This window comes from Mytilus edulis, chromosome 12 (genome assembly GCF_963676685.1).
Source record: "Mytilus edulis chromosome 12, xbMytEdul2.2, whole genome shotgun sequence".
In the NCBI taxonomy this organism is placed as follows: Eukaryota; Metazoa; Mollusca; class Bivalvia; order Mytilida; family Mytilidae; genus Mytilus; species Mytilus edulis.
In genome coordinates, this window is record NC_092355.1 from 8,862,498 (window position 1) to 8,883,142 (window position 20,645).

Below are 20,645 nucleotides of genomic sequence, written 5' to 3' on the forward strand. Positions count from 1 at the left end.
CAACTGCATTTTGAATCCTAACAATGGCCCACATCATTTTTTTTTTGGACTAACATCTAAAAACTCACTTAGCATCACAACCACATTAGACAAAAGAGAATGTATACTTTGCTCATTGATGCCTTCGATTTGTCAACGTGGTACCTTTGAATTATATTGTTAACTTAGTTTTTGTTTAAAGGCTATAACATTATATGTTTAAATTCTCCTTTTAATTCATTGAATATTTTGAAATGAGAATTAATTTGAAAAATGTGTTCATAATGAAAAAACAAAGAGGGGCATGTTGCTTAAAACTTAAAAATAATTATTTTTCAAAAGGATAAATGTTTTAACAAAAGAATTTTAATGCTTAGAAGAAGTATTTAAACGGATCACTTTGGAAGTATTCTGCATAGACTTCAATTACACAAAAAGATGTCAATGTATATGTGTCTTTGGTATTGCCTAGCAGCGCTTTTTGCTCTTCAGATTGATGCTAAATCTACGCAAAAGTTACTCGGTAAGTTCTAACTTTCGGAAATGAATTTCTATTTTCATATGATTTTATCCTATGTCAACGTTGAATTTGTGCTGCTCAGTATTTCTGATTTTTTTTTGTTTTGTTTTTTGTTTTGTATTTTTGTAGACTGTTGTCTCTAAGGTCGTTTTTTATGTGTTTTTTTTTATGAACGAAAGCATGTAACAATGACCAAAATCAATTATGTTTTGTCCGCTATAAAAGGCTTCAACATGACACACCATTGATATTAAACGAGTTTCTATGTGTGTTACATTGTCGTTTGGTTTTTTTGTTGCACTTGAGTGTTTTTGTTGTTTTGTTTTTTTCTTCTTATGGTTGATGTTTTTCCCTCGGTTTTTTTTGTAACCCGGATTTGTTTTCTCACAATTGATTTATGACTTTCGAACAGCGGTATACTACTGTTGCTTTTATATGTTATTGTTTTGTCATTTCAAATGCATGTGTTCTACGCATTTTGTATTTGCTTTTTCTAATAGGCAATTCAAATGTAACGCATTTGCATTTATCAAAATATCTGACAATTGAAGCCTGAGTTGAAATATTATTATGAAGTTAAAATCAATTCAAGACGAGTTCAAATTTGTGATTAATTTGTTTAAAAGAAAACTACAATAACTTAAGATTCAGAAGTTAGTAAAATATCACGACTGACTGTTTGATGTCTGATTCTTAATTAAAGAACAGAAACTTCAAAACTTGTAAACGGTAAAATATTGATATTTAAAGGCTATTGTTGTGTTTTGCGCTTTTAACCCATGTTTAATCCACCATTTTCTACATTTGAAAATGCCTGTACCAAATCAGAAATTATGTGTTTTATTATTTGATTTTGCCATTTGTTTACGGACTTTCCGTTTAGAAATTTTCCTCGGAGTTCAGTATTTTTGTGATTTTACTTTTTGTTTAGTTGAAACCGATGCATCATTCATTATGTTACCTAAGGATACTGGATATTTTACTTTATATCTGATTATTATTTTCCTTATATATGGCTTTGATGAACATTATCTTTACTGTACATTGAGAAAATGCAAATAAAAAAATAAAATATGATTATTTGATGTGACTTATATATATATACATATTATGCAATATATGCAAATCTATGTCGTCTGCAAATATCTTTATATATACTTTAATCATTAATTTTTGGCTAATCATTTTAAACATAAATGCTGTCAAAAAAGGAAAGTTTTTATGAGTTATATCATTTGAGTAATTTGTAAAGGATTTATTTTTACAAGTGTGTATATTATTTAAACCTAAATTCAGTAATATTTGTATGCACCTTTTATTTTGTGCCATTTGCGTCTCACATGATTTAAAAGATAACCTTTTATATTTTATACAGTAAAGTGTTTGAAGATCATATTTTGAAATCTTTTCAACAAAAACAAATTGCCATTGAAACATTATTGGATTTGTAAACAAACATTTGAAATATAAAAAAAGAAAATCCTAATGGAGCCATACCGGGATGTTATAAAAAATGACTTTTCAAAAACCAGTAGGTTGTGTTATTTTAGTCACATGATAATTCAAATACTTGAATTAAATACATGTATATGTACCAATGGTTTTGCTATTGTACTATCAATTTATTCAATAGATATTTATTGTATGTTAATTCCGGTTTTATACCTCTTTTAATTGGGCTTAAACTTAAGTACTCGATATTTTTCTACAATACCAGTTTGTGCGAGTGCTTATCCTATTGAATATCTCTAACAAGAGAATCGTTTATAGCGAACAGTTTTCAAATAACATGATCATAGATTAATATTGATATTCAGAATTCTGATATTTTGTGCAGGCAAACTTACAGAACAACAAGATAAAGATGAGGTTTGTTTTTTTCTTAGTTAATCATGTTTATTTCAACATATAGATTTGTTTTATCTGTTGTCAAGCAATTTCAAGTTACAATTTTTAACAAAGAAAACTTTAATATGTATTCTAATGCAACATCGTTTGTAAAGTTCATTTTGATTGGATAACGTCGCTAATTTTCATGGCATCAATTCACAATTGATGCCATGAAAATTTACGCTCAAGCGTAGCAACGTATGACAGATTTAAAATGCATGTACTAACGTTGTTTTCTATCAGTTTCATTAGAATGGGGATAACAATATTGTATGTTAGGCCTCGACGGCATCAATTGGTAATTTGATGGTCGAAAATACGCGTCTCCAGTAAACATAATTTGCGACCATCAAATTACCAATTGATGCCATCGGAGCTTAAAATTCAATACAATTATTTTCTAAATGAAAACAATACACTTGGTACATAATTGATACATAATTGCATTCTTTGATTCGATCGCAACGCACTAAACGTTTTTAATTCAACAACTGAAGTGATGTTTTTTTTGTAATTTTTTGTGCAAACGGGAAAATGATCCAACATCCGTGAGATTCTGAAGCGCCAATTTTATGATACCCCCTTTTTTAATATTGATTTATACTTATAAGGATATTGTCAAATATGATTAATTATAATTATAATCATCCTTATAACTATGAATTTTACTTATAATGATCTAAACAAATATGATTTATACTTAAAAATTATCTCTACAAGTAAAATATTACCTTAAAAAACAGATTGTAGATCGTGTGAAAAGATATACTAACGACGCAGACTACGTACATGTCGATTATGGACAGGGACATAAACAAGGTATAAATATTTTCTTTCTTATACAAAAAAGTAAAATCACAAAAATACTGAACTGACAAAATCAAAAGCTAAAAGCTATGTAGAAAATGGTGGACTAAACCTGGTTTTGAAGCTAGCTTAACCTGTCACTTGTTTAACAGTCGCATTAAATTCTATTATTTTGACATGCATTTGTGAAAAAAACAAACAGACCTAATCGGATAAAATATTATTTGCCAGTTCTTATTGTGACCCTTTAACGTTTGATCCATCGAAACGAGTTACTTCCCTTATTGAGACCATTTAAAGTTTGATCTAATGAAATGAGTTACTTCCCTTATTGTGACCATTTAACGTTTGATCCAGTATAACGAATTACATCCCTTATTGTGACACTTTAACGTTTGATCCAGTGTAACGAGTTACTTCCCTTATCGTGACCATTTAACGTTTGATCCAGTGTAAGAGGTTTCTTCCCTTATCGTGACCCTTTAACGTTTGATCCAGTGTAAGAGGTTTCTTCCCTTATCGTGACCCTTCAACGTTTGATCCAGTAGAACGAGTTACTTCTCTTATCGTGACCCTTTAATGTTTGATCCAGTAAAAGGAGTTACTTCTCTTATCGTGACCCTTAATGTTTGATCCAGTAAAACGAGTTACTTCTCTTATCGTGACCCTTTAACGTTTGATCCAGTAAAACGAGTTATTTCCAGTAGGAGACTTGTAAATATTTTCTTAGAAATTTTATAGCTATTATAAAGACATGTTCATTTTTTCAATCTGTTCTTTTGCATTTTGTCTTTTTCTAACTAATTTCGAAGCTTATAGTTATTTTCTACAGAACTTGTTTTATATTATATTGAATACACCAACTATATCACGACTCTGAAATGGCAGACGAAAGAAATCATTTCAGCTTACTGAAATTGAATTATTCATAATTTATGAAAACGATTTATAGTATATATTCTATAGTATAGTACTTCTGTTACTTTTTATTTGTAAATAACTTCATACGCGTTCATTACTCCTATACAAAAAGCGTATTTGGTTTTTCATTATTGTTCATGTTATTAAAAAAGATACTATTATTAGGAACGTTCAGCATAAATAAAGTATCATATAAACAACAACCGGTAAATACAGTATCATTCATGTTATTCAATCCAAAGAACAAATAGGGAATAGAAAAACGGCAACGTCTGGTCATCGTCCAGACGGCAATAACACATTTGCCAAAGCTGGGCGTCCGTTTGTTAGTGCAGTATGTTTAAATACGTAGCCACGTCGGGTCATTACAGGAGTGTCAAATTGTGTAGATAGGGCTCCATGCTTCTTGCAAGTCTTAATCCGGGTGCGGGAGTGTCTAGCTGCACTGAAGACCCATGGTGGACTCGGCTGTTGTATGCTCTTTGATTGGGTTGTTTGCTCTTTGACACGTTCCATTCTCAATTTTATTTATGATTGTTCTGTTCCAATTTCCCTGCATTTTTATTTAGTAACATTAACATCACATTATTATGACATTCGGCAATCCTCGGTAGAATCCGCTTCTCTCCAGATGAGGGTACGGAATCGGCCGAGTTGAGAAGAATGATTATTATGACATATACATTATTGTAAAGGTGACTGCGATGAAGAATAAACCAACATTAAAGTAAATTGTTTTATTGTTTAATTTTACAGATGAACCTTATGAAGTTATTGGTAGGTTATTATCACATCATTTACATACATACAGTACTAACATGTCAATTACTTTGTCGTTTAAAAATCTAATGAATTCTTTGTACTACTTTCAAAGTCCAACAGAACGTTGTTATTGGTTAACTTATTAAGAATTAATTATTTTGAATTTAACTTACTCTTTTTTCATTATTTTGTTTCAAATTCGTGATAAAAGAAATATGATAATGATTTTGAAAGTGACTTATAGACCCAATGGGTCGGTTGTATGTCATTTTTTATGTAATATATTTGTACTTTGTTAAACTGTTATTACACATGTCACTATAATAAAAGACAACCTTACTTGAGTTGCCTCGTCTAACATGTCTAAATAATCATTGTAAAGAAATGCCGGTGTTTAATAAACAAGAGAGAAAAGAGGGCAAAAAATATACAAAAGAGAGTTGTTGTCAGTTTCAAGTCGACAAAGCAGTTTTAAATAATAACTGAATATTATATCAAGACTAATAATATGAAGCGACATGGATAAAATGTCAAGCAAGGAACAAATTTCGATGCCTTAAAAATGATAATGTCAATAATTAATATTAGAACACAAAAACAATTTTAATTGTCTATTTTCAGAAATTGGAGTACCTGGTCCTCCTGGGAAACAGGGTTTAGAAGGTAAGACGTACTGTAGATTCATTGAAAATTAATATGTAATACTGGAAATATGTTTTGTGTAAAAAGTAAAATTACAAAAATACTGAACTCAGAGGAAAATCTAATCGGAAAGTCCATAATCACATGGCAAAATCAAATGACAAAAACACATCAAAAACGAATGGACAAGAAGTGTCATATTCCTGACTTGGTACAGGCATTTTCAAATTTAGAAAATGGTTGATTGAACCTAGTTTTATAGCGCTAAACCTCTCACTTTTACAACAGTCTCATCAAATTCCGTTATATTTACAACAATGCGTGAACAAAACAGACAGAATAAATAAAATAGTCAAAATATGGGTACAGTATTCATCATAGAAAAGACACAAAAAAAAACTATAAAGTGTTTCTTCATATTGAAATAAACAAATATAATCAAACCAGTAAGATGTGTTTCGATTGTTATCTTTATTACGCAAGTTTAAACTTATATAAATATTTTGAATATCCCCTACCCCATTTTTTAAATAACGTACCGTTCATTCATTGGTGTATTACAAACAATTGTTATCGTAAAAATTCAGAATGCTGAATGAATTTCCTAAATCCTTGCTACTGTTTTTCATTCCATTTATGTTTTACATTTTGAAGGAAAAAGAGGATCTCCTGGTCGATCTGGAACTCCTGGATCAAAAGGAGGTAGAGGAAACCCTGGCAAAACCGGACGTGCTGGACCTCGAGGGTTAATGGGATATCCCGGAAAAAATGGTGAAATGGGAGATCCTGGGAAAACTGGCAATCCTGGTATAACAGGACCTGCTGGACCAACTGGACAAAAAGGAATGGATGGAGTTCCTGGCTTAGACGGAACGGATGGAGCAAAGGGATCACCAGGTGCTGATGGTATCCCGGGAGAAAAAGGAGATAGAGGATCTGCTGGCGAAACTGGAACCGCAGGAGACATTGGGCCAGAAGGACCATCTGGTCCGACTGGAGCTCCCGGATCAAAAGGAGATATGGGATTAATAGGACCAAAGGGAACAAAAGGAAACCCTGGTCCCAAAGGAGATCAAGGAAAAAGTGGACCTATTGGAGAAAATGGACGAACAGGGCCACCTGGACCCACTGGTCCAAAAGGAGAAACTGGTTCGTCAGGATCAGGGGGTATTTAAAATTTTAAATATTTGTTGTGCTGTAGGCACATGATTTTAAATGTGTGATTATATATAAACTTATTTTATAATCGAATGATAAATCGCAATTAATTTCAATTTTAAATTTGTTTAATTTTTTTCTTCCAAGTTTCTGATATTGTTTTAAGAAGTAATTCACTTTGATAGCTTTAACTCTTTCGTAATTATTTTAATATTGGCATTCAACAAAAATGTAACTCATTAAGATTATAAAACGTAATAGAAGTCCGAATACTAGTAGCTCGGTTCTACGTAATTTTATTTTAAACGCCAACTTCTCCATATTGTAACATACGTAGTAAGCTTCTCGCTACTTGTGAAGCACCTGTTCATCACTAAAAAAGTTAAACCAATGGACTTACCGTAATACAATATCATTTCTCAACTAGTTTAATCGAATGCTAACGTGCTACAATTGGATTTACCGTATTACAATATCATTTCTCAACCAGTTTAATCGAATGCTAACGTGCTACAATTGGATTTACCGTAATACAATATCATATCTCAACTAGTTTAATCGAATGCTAACGTGCTACAATTGGATTTACCGTACTACAATATCATTTTTCAACCAGTTTAATCGAATGCTGATGTGCTACAGATAGATTTACCGTAATACAAAATCATATCTCAACCAGTTTAATCGAATGCTGATGTGCTACAAATGGATTTACCGTAATACAAGTACTATATATACCATGGTTTTTACGAGTTAACATATTTAAACAAACGAATCCGAAGGATGAGTTTGCTTAAATATGTTAATGAGTAAGACACATGGTATATAAAATTTGTAATATAAATAAAATGATTGACAGCTTCAAGACCTTCAACTAATATTGGAAATTGATCACGTTACAGTTTTATCCAATGAAATGGAAGCTCGCGCAAGTCACTTTTGCGCTTCGTGTATGATCGTCTGTGTACTTCATGTAATAGAACCCCTGAATTTGCAGAAAGTAAAGAAAATGTCAGATTTTCCCTGATGTGTTTTTAGTTTTGCGCCCCGTGTATGATTGTAGGCGCAGGTAATTTCATAATGTCATCAGACTGAGGTAAACAAAAATGTCGGATTCCAGCGACAAGGATTAAATAATTATTCTAATGACGGTAAGAATTGGTTTTTTTTCAATGTATCATACAAATTAATCATATTTTACAGAATTTTCATCTAATTGAAAAATGCTTCTCTTCCGTTATTTTATTAGATTATTTATTAAAACACAATTTTAATGATAAAATAATATTTTAACAGTGGCGGATCCAGGGGCGTAGATAGTGTACGTCCCCTATAAATCATGTTTTTTCACAGATATTTGTAGCCGATATTTATTCCTTTTTGTATAGGTACCCCCCTTTTTAAATCGAATTTAAATTGAATTTTCGCAAAGGAAATGATAGTGTTACATTTTATTTTTTTCAAAACTGAAAAAGAAACATTTAGTAATTGTTTCCAAAATTAAGGGAATTCGTAACAATTCTATGTAGTTTGAAAAAGGTTTCTTGAAATGTGGTACACATAATGTATTGCTTTTTCTTATAAAATGAAAACAAATGAAGATCTTGACCTTTTAGTACGTTTTACAGTTTCCTAAATATTTTAGAGGCGGATACATTAAAAAAAAAGGTGGAGCTTCAGCCATGGAATAACATGAAAATGAATATGTTATACCATGGCTGAAGCTCCGCCTTTTTTTCTTTGGATTCTAGTCGAGTTGCATATTTAATTAGCAAAGTATGGTACAACATAAATTTGCATATAATATACCATGGTTTTCCCTCACCACACTTTTTAAGCAAATTATTTCATAAAAACATCAAAGGAAAAAATCCAATTTATGTTACAATATCATATATCAACCAGTTTAATCGAATGGATTTACCGTAATACAATATCATATCTCAACCAGTTTAATCGAATGCTGACGTGCTTTATTTGTCAATTTCAATTCAATATTAATTTTGTTCCTTTTTTATTGTGTTTTTATACCGTTATTCATGTTTTTTATTGCCATGTGGCAAAATAACTACTTAAAGAGCTTCTTGACTGTTCACCACCCACTTTTTAAGTACGGTCTCGGTACTTTACTGTTCACCCCAAACTTCTTAAGTACTGGTTTCTTTATTTTACTGTTCACTACCAACCTTTTAAGTACTGGTTTCTGTACTTTACTGTTCACCACAAAAGTACTGGTTTCTGTACTCTACTGTTCACCCCAAACTTCTTAAGTACTGGTTTCTGTAATTTACTGTTTACCGCCAACTTCTTAAGTACTGGTTTCTGTACTTTACTGTTCACGACCAACTTATAAGTCCTTATTTCGTTACACACGCGCATCTGGTTCACAGAGGAACCAATAATGATGCTTGATTCTAAAACTTGTTGAGGAAAATATATCACAAAAAGGTAGAAACATTGTGATTCATTACGAAAGTACTTGCGTCCTTTTCAGCTAAATACATCAAACGAATTGATTATTCGAAATAGTATTTGTGTAACTCATAATAAGTTATTCAGATGATATGAGAATATCAAATGAACAAATACAAAAATAAAGAAATGATACACTTATACACTTAAACTTTTATTTGCGATGTTTTTTTTTTATCCGAGTATTTGTACACTTTGTGGAATGTTTTGATTATGCTTGTAATTATAATTTAGTATTCCATCTAATGAAACTATCTATGTCTGGTAGCTGAAGATTACAATAATCAAAAAATTTTGTTTTGGTTTTAAACAGGTGAAACAACGACAACACGAACAACTGAAGAAACGACAACACGTACAACTGGAGCAACGACACCAGGCAAGTGAAGAAAAGGATGCAAAACCATGAAAGTAGTTCCGAGTTTCTTCTGTCTTTAAAAATAAGTTTACTGACAGTATGAATTGATGTACCATGAAAAAAAAAAAAAAACTTTATATGATCTATTTATATTCTGTTTTCCCATTTATACTGATAACAATTGTATCAGTGTCAAGTCAGTTACAAATAAAGTAAAAGAATACCTGTACAGGCTTGTATGCCACTGGTCTAACTACGCCACATTGTATATGTGCTTGTCCCAAGTCAAAAGCCTGTAGTTGAGTGATTGCCGTGGGTTTCTGTCAGTCATATTAGTTTTTTCGTAAATTGTTTTCTCATAAATAAGGCCATTGAATTTTCGCAAAGGAAATGATAGTGTTACATTTTATTTTTTTCAAAACTGAAAAAGAAACATTTAGTAATTGTTTCCAAAATTAAGGGAATTCGTAACAATTCTATGTAGTTTGAAAAAGGTTTCTTGAAATGTGGTACACATAATGTATTGCTTTTTCTTATAAAATGAAAACAAATGAAGATCTTGACCTTTTAGTACGTTTTACAGTTTCCTAAATATTTTAGAGGCGGATACATTAAAAAAAAAGGTGGAGCTTCAGCCATGGAATAACATGAAAATGAATATGTTATACCATGGCTGAAGCTCCGCCTTTTTTTCTTTGGATTCTAGTCGAGTTGCATATTTAATTAGCAAAGTATGGTACAACATAAATTTGCATATAATATACCATGGTTTTCCCTCACCACACTTTTTAAGCAAATTATTTCATAAAAACATCAAAGGAAAAAATCCAATTTATGTTACAATATCATATATCAACCAGTTTAATCGAAAGGATTTACCGTAATACAATATCATATCTCAACCAGTTTAATCGAATGCTGACGTGCTTTATTTGTCAATTTCAATTCAATATTAATTTTGTTCCTTTTTTATTGTGTTTTTATACCGTTATTCATGTTTTTTATTGCCATGTGGCAAAATAACTACTTAAAGAGCTTCTTGACTGTTCACCACCCACTTTTTAAGTACGGTCTCGGTACTTTACTGTTCACCCCAAACTTCTTAAGTACTGGTTTCTTTATTTTACTGTTCACTACCAACCTTTTAAGTACTGGTTTCTACTGTTCACCCCAAACTTCTTAAGTACTGGTTTCTGTAATTTACTGTTTACCGCCAACTTCTTAAGTACTGGTTTCTGTACTTTACTGTTCACGACCAACTTATAAGTCCTTATTTCGTTACACACGCGCATCTGGTTCACAGAGGAACCAATAATGATGCTTGATTCTAAAACTTGTTGAGGAAAATATATCACAAAAAGGTAGAAACATTGTGATTCATTACGAAAGTACTTGCGTCCTTTTCAGCTAAATACATCAAACGAATTGATTATTCGAAATAGTATTTGTGTAACTCATAATAAGTTATTCAGATGATATGAGAATATCAAATGAACAAATACAAAAATAAAGAAATGATACACTTATACACTTAAACTTTTATTTGCGATGTTTTTTTTTATCCGAGTATTTGTACACTTTGTGGAATGTTTTGATTATGCTTGTAATTATAATTTAGTATTCCATCTAATGAAACTATCTATGTCTGGTAGCTGAAGATTACAATAATCAAAAAATTTTGTTTTGGTTTTAAACAGGTGAAACAACGACAACACGAACAACTGAAGAAACGACAACACGTACAACTGGAGCAACGACACCAGGCAAGTGAAGAAAAGGATGCAAAACCATGAAAGTAGTTCCGAGTTTCTTCTGTCTTTAAAAATAAGTTTACTGACAGTATGAATTGATGTACCATGAAAAAAAAAATAAACTTTATATGATCTATTTATATTCTGTTTTCCCATTTATACTGATAACAATTGTATCAGTGTCAAGTCAGTTACAAATATAGTAAAAGAATACCTGTACAGGCTTGTATGCCACTGGTCTAACTACGCCACATTGTATATGTGCTTGTCCCAAGTCAAAAGCCTGTAGTTGAGTGATTGCCGTTAGTTTCTGTCAGTCATATTAGTTTTTTTCGTAAATTGTTTTCTCATAAATAAGGCCATTAGATTTTGCAATTGAGTGTTTTAATATTTTCTATGTAGAGCCTTTCAAAGCCCACTATACAGTATGGGATTTTTTCAACGTTGGAGGTCGTGATTATCCTTAAATTGCCTATACTATCACTTCATTTGAAATTGGTTGATAGTTGTCTCATTGACATTTCTCTATTTTTATAATTCAATACTTTTTATATGTTATACGCTCCGGATTTGGTTTGTGACCAGTAATCGTTTTTTGCTTAATCGATGTATGGCTTATGAACAGCGTTATACTACTGTTGCCTTCATACACACATGTCATCTAAATAATTTCTCGTCTTTCAATGTATGTTTTCTATGATGTTGTCTGGTCTTACTTTGCATTTCTTTAAAAGCTTTCGGTGTTGATATTCCTGATGAAATTTAATCCAGGAAAGAGCGTAAGACACACACAGTTTATATTCCTGGCGAATTTACCTAAATATTTCCATACAATGGTCGAGTACACTTCATTTAATGGTTATGTAAAATAATTGTTTTTCCGATGCTTCTTTTTTAATCGGTTTATGACAAATCCATTGAAGAAGTTACCATGCATGATTGTCTGCTGTCTGTTTAAGAATTGACAAAAACACGCGTTTTTCAATAAAATACTACACAATTTACCGCAGATTTCAGTTAAACGATGTTAATATCAGTAAGTTGCTCACATAAACGAATAATTGTTGCTATTGTAAAAATAAAAGTGGAATTCTCAACACTACAAAAGTCAAAAAGTCTGAAAAGACCAGTTTTTGTCTGAAATTGCAAAATAAATTTACTCGACATTCTTAATTTGTCTGAATAATTTTGAAAAATTCTTGACATAGTATGAATTTGTCTAATAAGGTTCTTGATCTTTCTTGACAAGTGTCTTGACAGTATGAACATTGTTTTAAAATTTCTCGACACTTCCTGTATCATCTTATAAGAGTCTGGATTAGTCTCGACCAATTCTTGACTGTCTTAAATTTGTCTCGATCTGTCTTGACATATTCTTGACATTCTTAATAATGTCTGAATATGTCTTGACATATTCTTGACATTCTAAATAATATCTGAATATGTCTCGACACATTCTTGACAGTCTTAAATATGTCTTGACACTATCTCAGCAGTATAAATTTCGCCTGAAATGTGTAAAGATTTATTCTGCTCTGGTTATGACATTCTATTGCTTTTATATACTACTTTTTATTATGGCTTAACTAAACTTTGAAGAATCAAGGATTAATTTGGTATAGTAAGATACCCTTTTGGTGCAAATAAATTGGAACATTTAGTAAACTGAATAATCCCCCATATAGTTTAATTTTGATTTAACTGATCAATTGATAAGTTGTATGACTGATTACAGGTAAATCAGAAATTCTTATTTGACATTCTGTTAAATGAATGATTTGTATATCATCATAATTTGCTATTTATTTAAACCACATTTTTGTACAATAATTATTGACCATATTAACATTGAATGTTATGAATGTAGAATGAAATATATCTACAGTATGATTGGTTTTAATCATTTAATTTATAAGATTTAGGAATCAAAATTTGTAATTTTTTAAAAACCCACATTTAAATTATCTTATACATTAGATTTCATAGCCATATTTGCATTTGTAAAAATATTTAGATACCCAAATTTTCAATTATTTTACATGCCCAACTTTCATTTTTGTTGTAAGAAGTGAAACTGGAAACAACAGTATATCATATAAAGAGAAATAAAGATTAAAGTTATATCATGAATATCGGTTACGATTTGTAAAACTCAGAACTGTCGAGTAAATTTAAGACACAATTCAAAATGTTCAGAATATGTCATACCATATTAAGAAAAAATAAGAATGCCGAGAATATGTCGAGAAATTTCAAGACAGTATTCAAATGTCAAGAATTTGTCAAGAAATTTTAAGACCATATTCAGAATGTCGAGAATATGTCGAGTAAATTTCATACAAATTTAATATAAATGAGAATTTGTCAAGAAAAATTAAGACATAAGTCATAATTTTGGAGAATATCGAGTAAAAGTTCATGCAAATCAAGACAAAAACTGGTCTTTTCAGACTTTTAGACTTTTGTAGTGCAAACCATTACTATTCTTTAATTATGGATAAATACCAATAAAGTTTTGTTATTCGCTAGCGAAACAGCGGACCAAAACGATCAGTAGTTGTACTTGCATTCAAATTTCCACAAGTAAAGCTCCTGAACTTTTCAGTTAACTCGTTAACATAATGAGGAAAGCGGTTGTCAAATATCCGTCAACGTGGTAAATGCATTCAAAAATCACTATTATGACACAGAGCATATTACTACGAGTTTGACTATCCCTCTGGTATCTTTCGTCCCTCTTTTAAGCTGTTTTCTGACCTACTTCTGTCATTACAAATGTCAATATATGGGTCATTGTCATAAAAACTAAAGACAAATACTGCAGACAAAGGAGGAGCGAAAGATAGCAAAGGGACATGCAAAACCCATAGATCGAAAATACACTGACAACGCCATGTCCAAAAATGAAAAAGACAAACAGACAAATAATAGTACATAAGACACGACATAGAAAACTAAAGCCTGAGCAACATGAACCCAACCATAAACTAGGGGGGAACGCAGGTGCTCCGGAAGGGTAAGTAGATCCTGCTCCATATGTGGCACCTGTCGTGTTGCTCGTGTTTTGATATTGAATTGTCTCATGGATTGTTTTGTTATTGAGTTGTCTCATGGATTGTTTTCTTATTGAGATGTCTCATGGATTGTTTTGATATTAAGTTGTCTTATGGATTGTTTTGTTATTGAGTTGTCTCATGGATTGTTTTCTTATTGAGATGTCTCATGGATTGTTTTGATATTAAACCCGGTAAATAGTCTAATTCGGTAAAAAGAAAAATCTCAAAAATACTGAACTACGAGGAAAGTTCGACACGGAAAGTCCATCAAATGGCAATATTAAAAACTCAAACACATCAACCGAATGGAAAACAACTGTCATATTCCTGACTGGGTACAGGAATTTTCTTAAGTAAAAAATGTTGGGTTGAACCTCGTTGTATAGTTAGCATAAAATTGCATTATATTAACAAACAATTTGTGAACAAAACAAACAGACATAATCGGTAAAAATGTTGAAATTCGGAATACAGCAGTCAAATTTGTCAACAAACATTTACGATGGCACAATAAAACAATGACGGAGCCACATCTTATGTAAAAAATAAACATAAAAAGGCATATAGGCACAGCAAAAAAGTAAAAACAAAAGATGACAATACAAAAATTATCATAGAACAACATCACAATAACTGGATGTATTAGTACAGAGCCACGTCATATGTAAAAGAGTAAACACGAAAAGGCGTATAGACAAGACATATAAGAAACGGAAAGACAAGAATACAAAAACTATCATAGAACAATAACGCAACGACGAGATGTATAAGAACAGAGCCACGTCAAATGTATACCACCAAAAACAGACTGAACAGTAAAAGAAATATCCCTAAAGACACATTAGAGAATACTGTAACATGTTATTAAGATGATAAACAATGCTGGTATCTAGAATCTATACTTCAAGAGTATAGCGTATTATTTGTGACGTTCATATGGAATATTTATCAACAAAATCTTGATACCCTTTGATGGACCTTTTGTACGAGACGTTTTTTGACATACCACTGGTTCATCAACTTTCTGCTCAGACACTGGTAACGGTATACAAAGTGTAATTAGATGCTGCAGGCTCTTGAATATCGAATAAGATGAGAAATGTATATCCCATTTGCAGGTCAAGTTGGTACATCGCTCCAAAGGTTGGGGAAATTGATGATTCCAAATTTAAATCGTCTCGTTTGTAATATATTCTAGTACTGAGATTACCGTATCATTCGTGAAAAGAGAACGGGATTGTAGTTACGACATAAAAATCAACCTGTGGTAAGGATAACATGATTTCTAGTGTAACTACACACATATAAAATAGCTCATTCTAGTGTTCCAATATAAATTAAATATAACACATTATAGTGTAACCACATGCATTAAGCATAGCACACTCTAGTGTTACCACATGCATAGAACATAGCACATTCTAGTGTTACCACATGCATAGAACATAGCACACTCTAGTGTTACCACATGCATAGAACATATCACATTCTAGTGTTACCACATGCATAGAACATAGCACACTCTAGTGTTACCACATGCATTGAACATAGCACACTCTAGTGTTACCACATGCATAGAACATATCACATTCTAGTGTTACCACATGCATAGAACATATCACATTCTAGTGTTACCACATGCATAGAACATAGCACATTCTAGTGTTACCACATGCATAGAACATAGCACATTCTAGTGTTACCACATGCATAGAACATATCACATTCTAGTGTAACCTAATGCATTGAACATAGCACATTCTAGTGTAACCTAATGCATAGAACATAGCACATTCTAGTGTAACCTAATGCATTGAACATAGCACACTCTAGTGTTACCACATGCATAGAACATATCACATTCTAGTGTAACCTAATGCATTGAACATAGCACACTCTAGTGTTACCACATGCATAGAACATAGCACATTCTAGTGTTACCACATGCATAGAACATAGCACATTCTAGTGTTACCACATGCATAGAACATATCACATTCTAGTGTAACCTAATGCATTGAACATAGCACATTCTAGTGTAACCTAATGCATAGAACATAGCACATTCTAGTGTAACCTAATGCATTGAACATAGCACACTCTAGTGTTACCACATGCATAGAACATAGCACATTCTAGTGTTACCACATGCATAGAACATAGCACATTCTAGTGTAACCTAATGCATTGAACATAGCACATTCTAGTGTAACCTAATGCATTGAACATAGCACACTCTAGTGTTACCACATGCATAGAACATAGCACATTCTAGTGTTACCACATGCATAGAACATAGCACATTCTAGTGTTACCACATGCATAGAACATATCACATTCTAGTGTAACCTAATGCATTGAACATATCACATTATAGTGTTACCACATGCATAGAACATAGCACACTCTAGTGTTACCACATGCATAGAGCATAGCACACTCTAGTGTTACCACTTGCATAGAACATAGCACATTCTAGTGTTACCACTTGCATAGAACATAGCACACTCTAGTGTTACCACTTGCATAGAACATAGCACATTCTAGTGTTACCACTTGCATAGAACATAGCACATTCTAGTGTTACCACATGCATTAAGCATAGCACACTCTAGTGTTACCACTTGCATAGAACATAGCACATTCTAGTGTTACCACATGCATTAAGCATAGCACACTCTAGTGTTACCACTTGCATAGAACATAGCACATTCTAGTGTTACCACATGCATAGAACATAGCACATTCTAGTGTTACCACATGCATAGAACATAGCACATTCTAGTGTTACCACATGCATAGAACATAGCAAACTCTAGTGTTACCACATGCATATAACATAGCACACTCTAGTGTTACCACATGCATAGAACATAGCACATTCTAGAGTTACCACATGCATAGAACATAGCACATTCTAGTGTTACCACATGCATAGAACATAGCACATTCTAGTGTTACCACATGCATAGAACAAAGCACATTCTAGTGTTACCACATGCATTAAGCATAGCACACTCTAGTGTTACCACTTGCATAGAACATAGCACATTCTAGTGTTACCACATGCATAGAACATAGCACATTCTAGTGTTACCACATGCATAGAACATAGCACATTCTAGTGTTACCACATGCATAGAACATAGCACACTCTAGTGTTACCACATGCATAGAACATAGCACACTCTAGTGTTACCACATGCATAGAACATAGCACATTCTAGAGTTACCACATGCATAGAACATAGCACATTCTAGTGTTACCACATGCATAGAACATAGCACATTCTAGTGTTACCACATGCATAGAACATAGCACATTCTAGTGTTACCACATGCATTAAGCATAGCACACTCTAGTGTTACCACTTGCATAGAACATAGCACATTCTAGTGTTACCACATGCATAGAACATAGCACATTCTAGTGTTACCACATGCATAGAACATAGCACATTCTAGTGTTACCACATGCATAGAACATAGCACACTCTAGTGTTACCACATGCATAGAACATAGCACACTCTAGTGTTACCACATGCATAGAACATAGCACATTCTAGAGTTACCACATGCATAGAACATAGCACATTCTAGTGTTACCACATGCATAGAACATAGCACATTCTAGAGTTACCACATTCATTGAACATATCACATTCTAGTGTAACCTAATGCATTGAACATATCACATTCTAGTGTTACCAGATGTATTGAATACAGCACATTCTAGTGTTAACACATTCATTGAACAAAGCACATTATATAGTTATGTAGTACATTCTAGTGTTACCAAATGCATATAACATAGCACATTCTAGTGTTATCACATGCATAGAACATAGCACATTCTAGTGTTACCACATGCATAGAACATAGCACATTCTAGTGTTACCACATGCATAGAACATAGCACATTCTAGTGTTACCACATGCATAGAACATAGCACATTCTAGAGTTACCACATTCATTGAACATATCACATTCTAGTGTAACCTAATGCATTGAACATATCACATTCTAGTGTTACCACTTGCATAGAACATAGCACACTCTAGTGTTACCACTTGCATAGAACATAGCACATTCTAGTGTTACCACTTGCATAGAACATAGCACATTCTAGTGTTACCACATGCATTAAGCATAGCACACTCTAGTGTTACCACTTGCATAGAACATAGCACATTCTAGTGTTACCACATGTATTAAGCATAGCACACTCTAGTGTTACCACTTGCATAGAACATAGCACATTCTAGTGTTACCACATGCATAGAACATAGCACATTCTAGTGTTACCACATGCATAGAACATAGCACATTCTAGTGTTACCACATGCATAGAACATAGCACACTCTAGTGTTACCACATGCATAGAACATAGCACACTCTAGTGTTACCACATGCATAGAACATAGCACATTCTAGAGTTACCACATGCATAGAACATAGCACATTCTAGTGTTACCACATGCATAGAACATAGCACATTCTAGTGTTACCACATGCATAGAACATAGCACATTCTAGTGTTACCACATGCATTAAGCATAGCACACTCTAGTGTTACCACTTGCATAGAACATAGCACATTCTAGTGTTACCACATGCATAGAACATAGCACATTCTAGTGTTACCACATGCATAGAACATAGCACATTCTAGTGTTACCACATGCATAGAACATAGCACACTCTAGTGTTACCACATGCATAGAACATAGCACACTCTAGTGTTACCACATGCATAGAACATAGCACATTCTAGAGTTACCACATGCATAGAACATAGCACATTCTAGTGTTACCACATGCATAGAACATAGCACATTCTAGTGTTACCACATGCATAGAACATAGCACATTCTAGTGTTACCACATGCATTAAGCATAGCACACTCTAGTGTTACCACTTGCATAGAACATAGCACATTCTAGTGTTACCACATGCATAGAACATAGCACATTCTAGTGTTACCACATGCATAGAACATAGCACATTCTAGTGTTACCACATGCATAGAACATAGCACACTCTAGTGTTACCACATGCATAGAACATAGCACACTCTAGTGTTACCACATGCATAGAACATAGCACATTCTAGAGTTACCACATGCATAGAACATAGCACATTCTAGTGTTACCACATGCATAGAACATAGCACATTCTAGAGTTACCACATTCATTGAACATATCACATTCTAGTGTAACCTAATGCATTGAACATATCACATTCTAGTGTTACCAGATGTATTGAATACAGCACATTCTAGTGTTAACACATTCATTGAACAAAGCACATTATATAGTTATGTAGTACATTCTAGTGTTACCAAATGCATATAACATAGCACATTCTAGTGTTATCACATGCATAGAACATAGCACATTCTAGTGTTACCACATGCATAGAACATAGCACATTCTAGTGTTACCACATGCATAGAACATAGCACATTCTAGTGTTACCACATGCATAGAACATAGCACATTCTAGAGTTACCACATTCATTGAACATATCACATTCTAGTGTAACCTAATGCATTGAACATATCACATTCTAGTGTTACCAGATGTATTGAATACAGCACATTCTAGTGTTAACACATTCATTGAACAAAGCACATTATATAGTTATGTAGTACATTCTAGTGTTACCAAATGCATATAACATAGCACATTCTAGTGTTATCACATGCATAGAACATAGCACATTCTAGTGTTACCTCATGCATAGAACATTGCACATTCTAGTGTTACCACATGCATTGAACATATCACATTCTAGTGTTACCAGATGTATAGAACATACCATATTCTAGTGTTACCACATGCTTTGAACATAGCAAATTCTAGTGTTACCAGATGTATTGAACACAGCACATTCTACTGTTAACACTTTCACTGAACAAAGCACATTATATAGGTTCCACATGCATAGAACATAGCATATTCTAAAGTTGCAAAAGCATTGAACATAACACATTCTAGTGTTACCACAAGCATTAAACATAAGCCGTTCTAGAGTTACCAAATGCATTAAACATTACACATTCTAGTCTTACCACGTGCATCGAACATAGCACATTCCAGTGTTGCCACATTCGTAGAACACAGCACATTCTAGTGTTACCAAGTGCAATGAACATAGCAAATTCTAGTACTACAACATTCATTGAACATAGCACATTCTAGTGTTACCACATGCATTGAACATAGCACATTCTTGTTACCGCATTCATTGAACATAACACATTCTTGTTAACACATGCATTGAACATAGCACATTCAATTGTTACAACATTCATTGAACA

At 32.8% G+C, this 20,645-nt stretch overlaps 1 protein-coding gene across 1 annotated transcript; it reads left to right on the plus strand.

Moving 5' to 3' along the window:
- The first annotated feature begins 400 nt into the window (after nucleotides 1-400).
- On the plus strand, nucleotides 401-11,400 carry LOC139498895 (collagen alpha-2(I) chain-like). Its single transcript, XM_071287484.1, has 8 exons — nucleotides 401-502; nucleotides 2,337-2,368; nucleotides 3,133-3,208; nucleotides 4,874-4,894; nucleotides 5,501-5,542; nucleotides 6,176-6,688; nucleotides 9,465-9,530; nucleotides 11,207-11,400. The coding sequence occupies exons 1-8, from the start codon at nucleotides 418-420 to the stop codon at nucleotides 11,278-11,280; spliced, it is 909 nt and encodes a 302-aa protein (XP_071143585.1). The 5' UTR covers nucleotides 401-417; the 3' UTR covers nucleotides 11,281-11,400.
- Nucleotides 11,401-20,645: the final 9,245 nt, after the last annotated feature.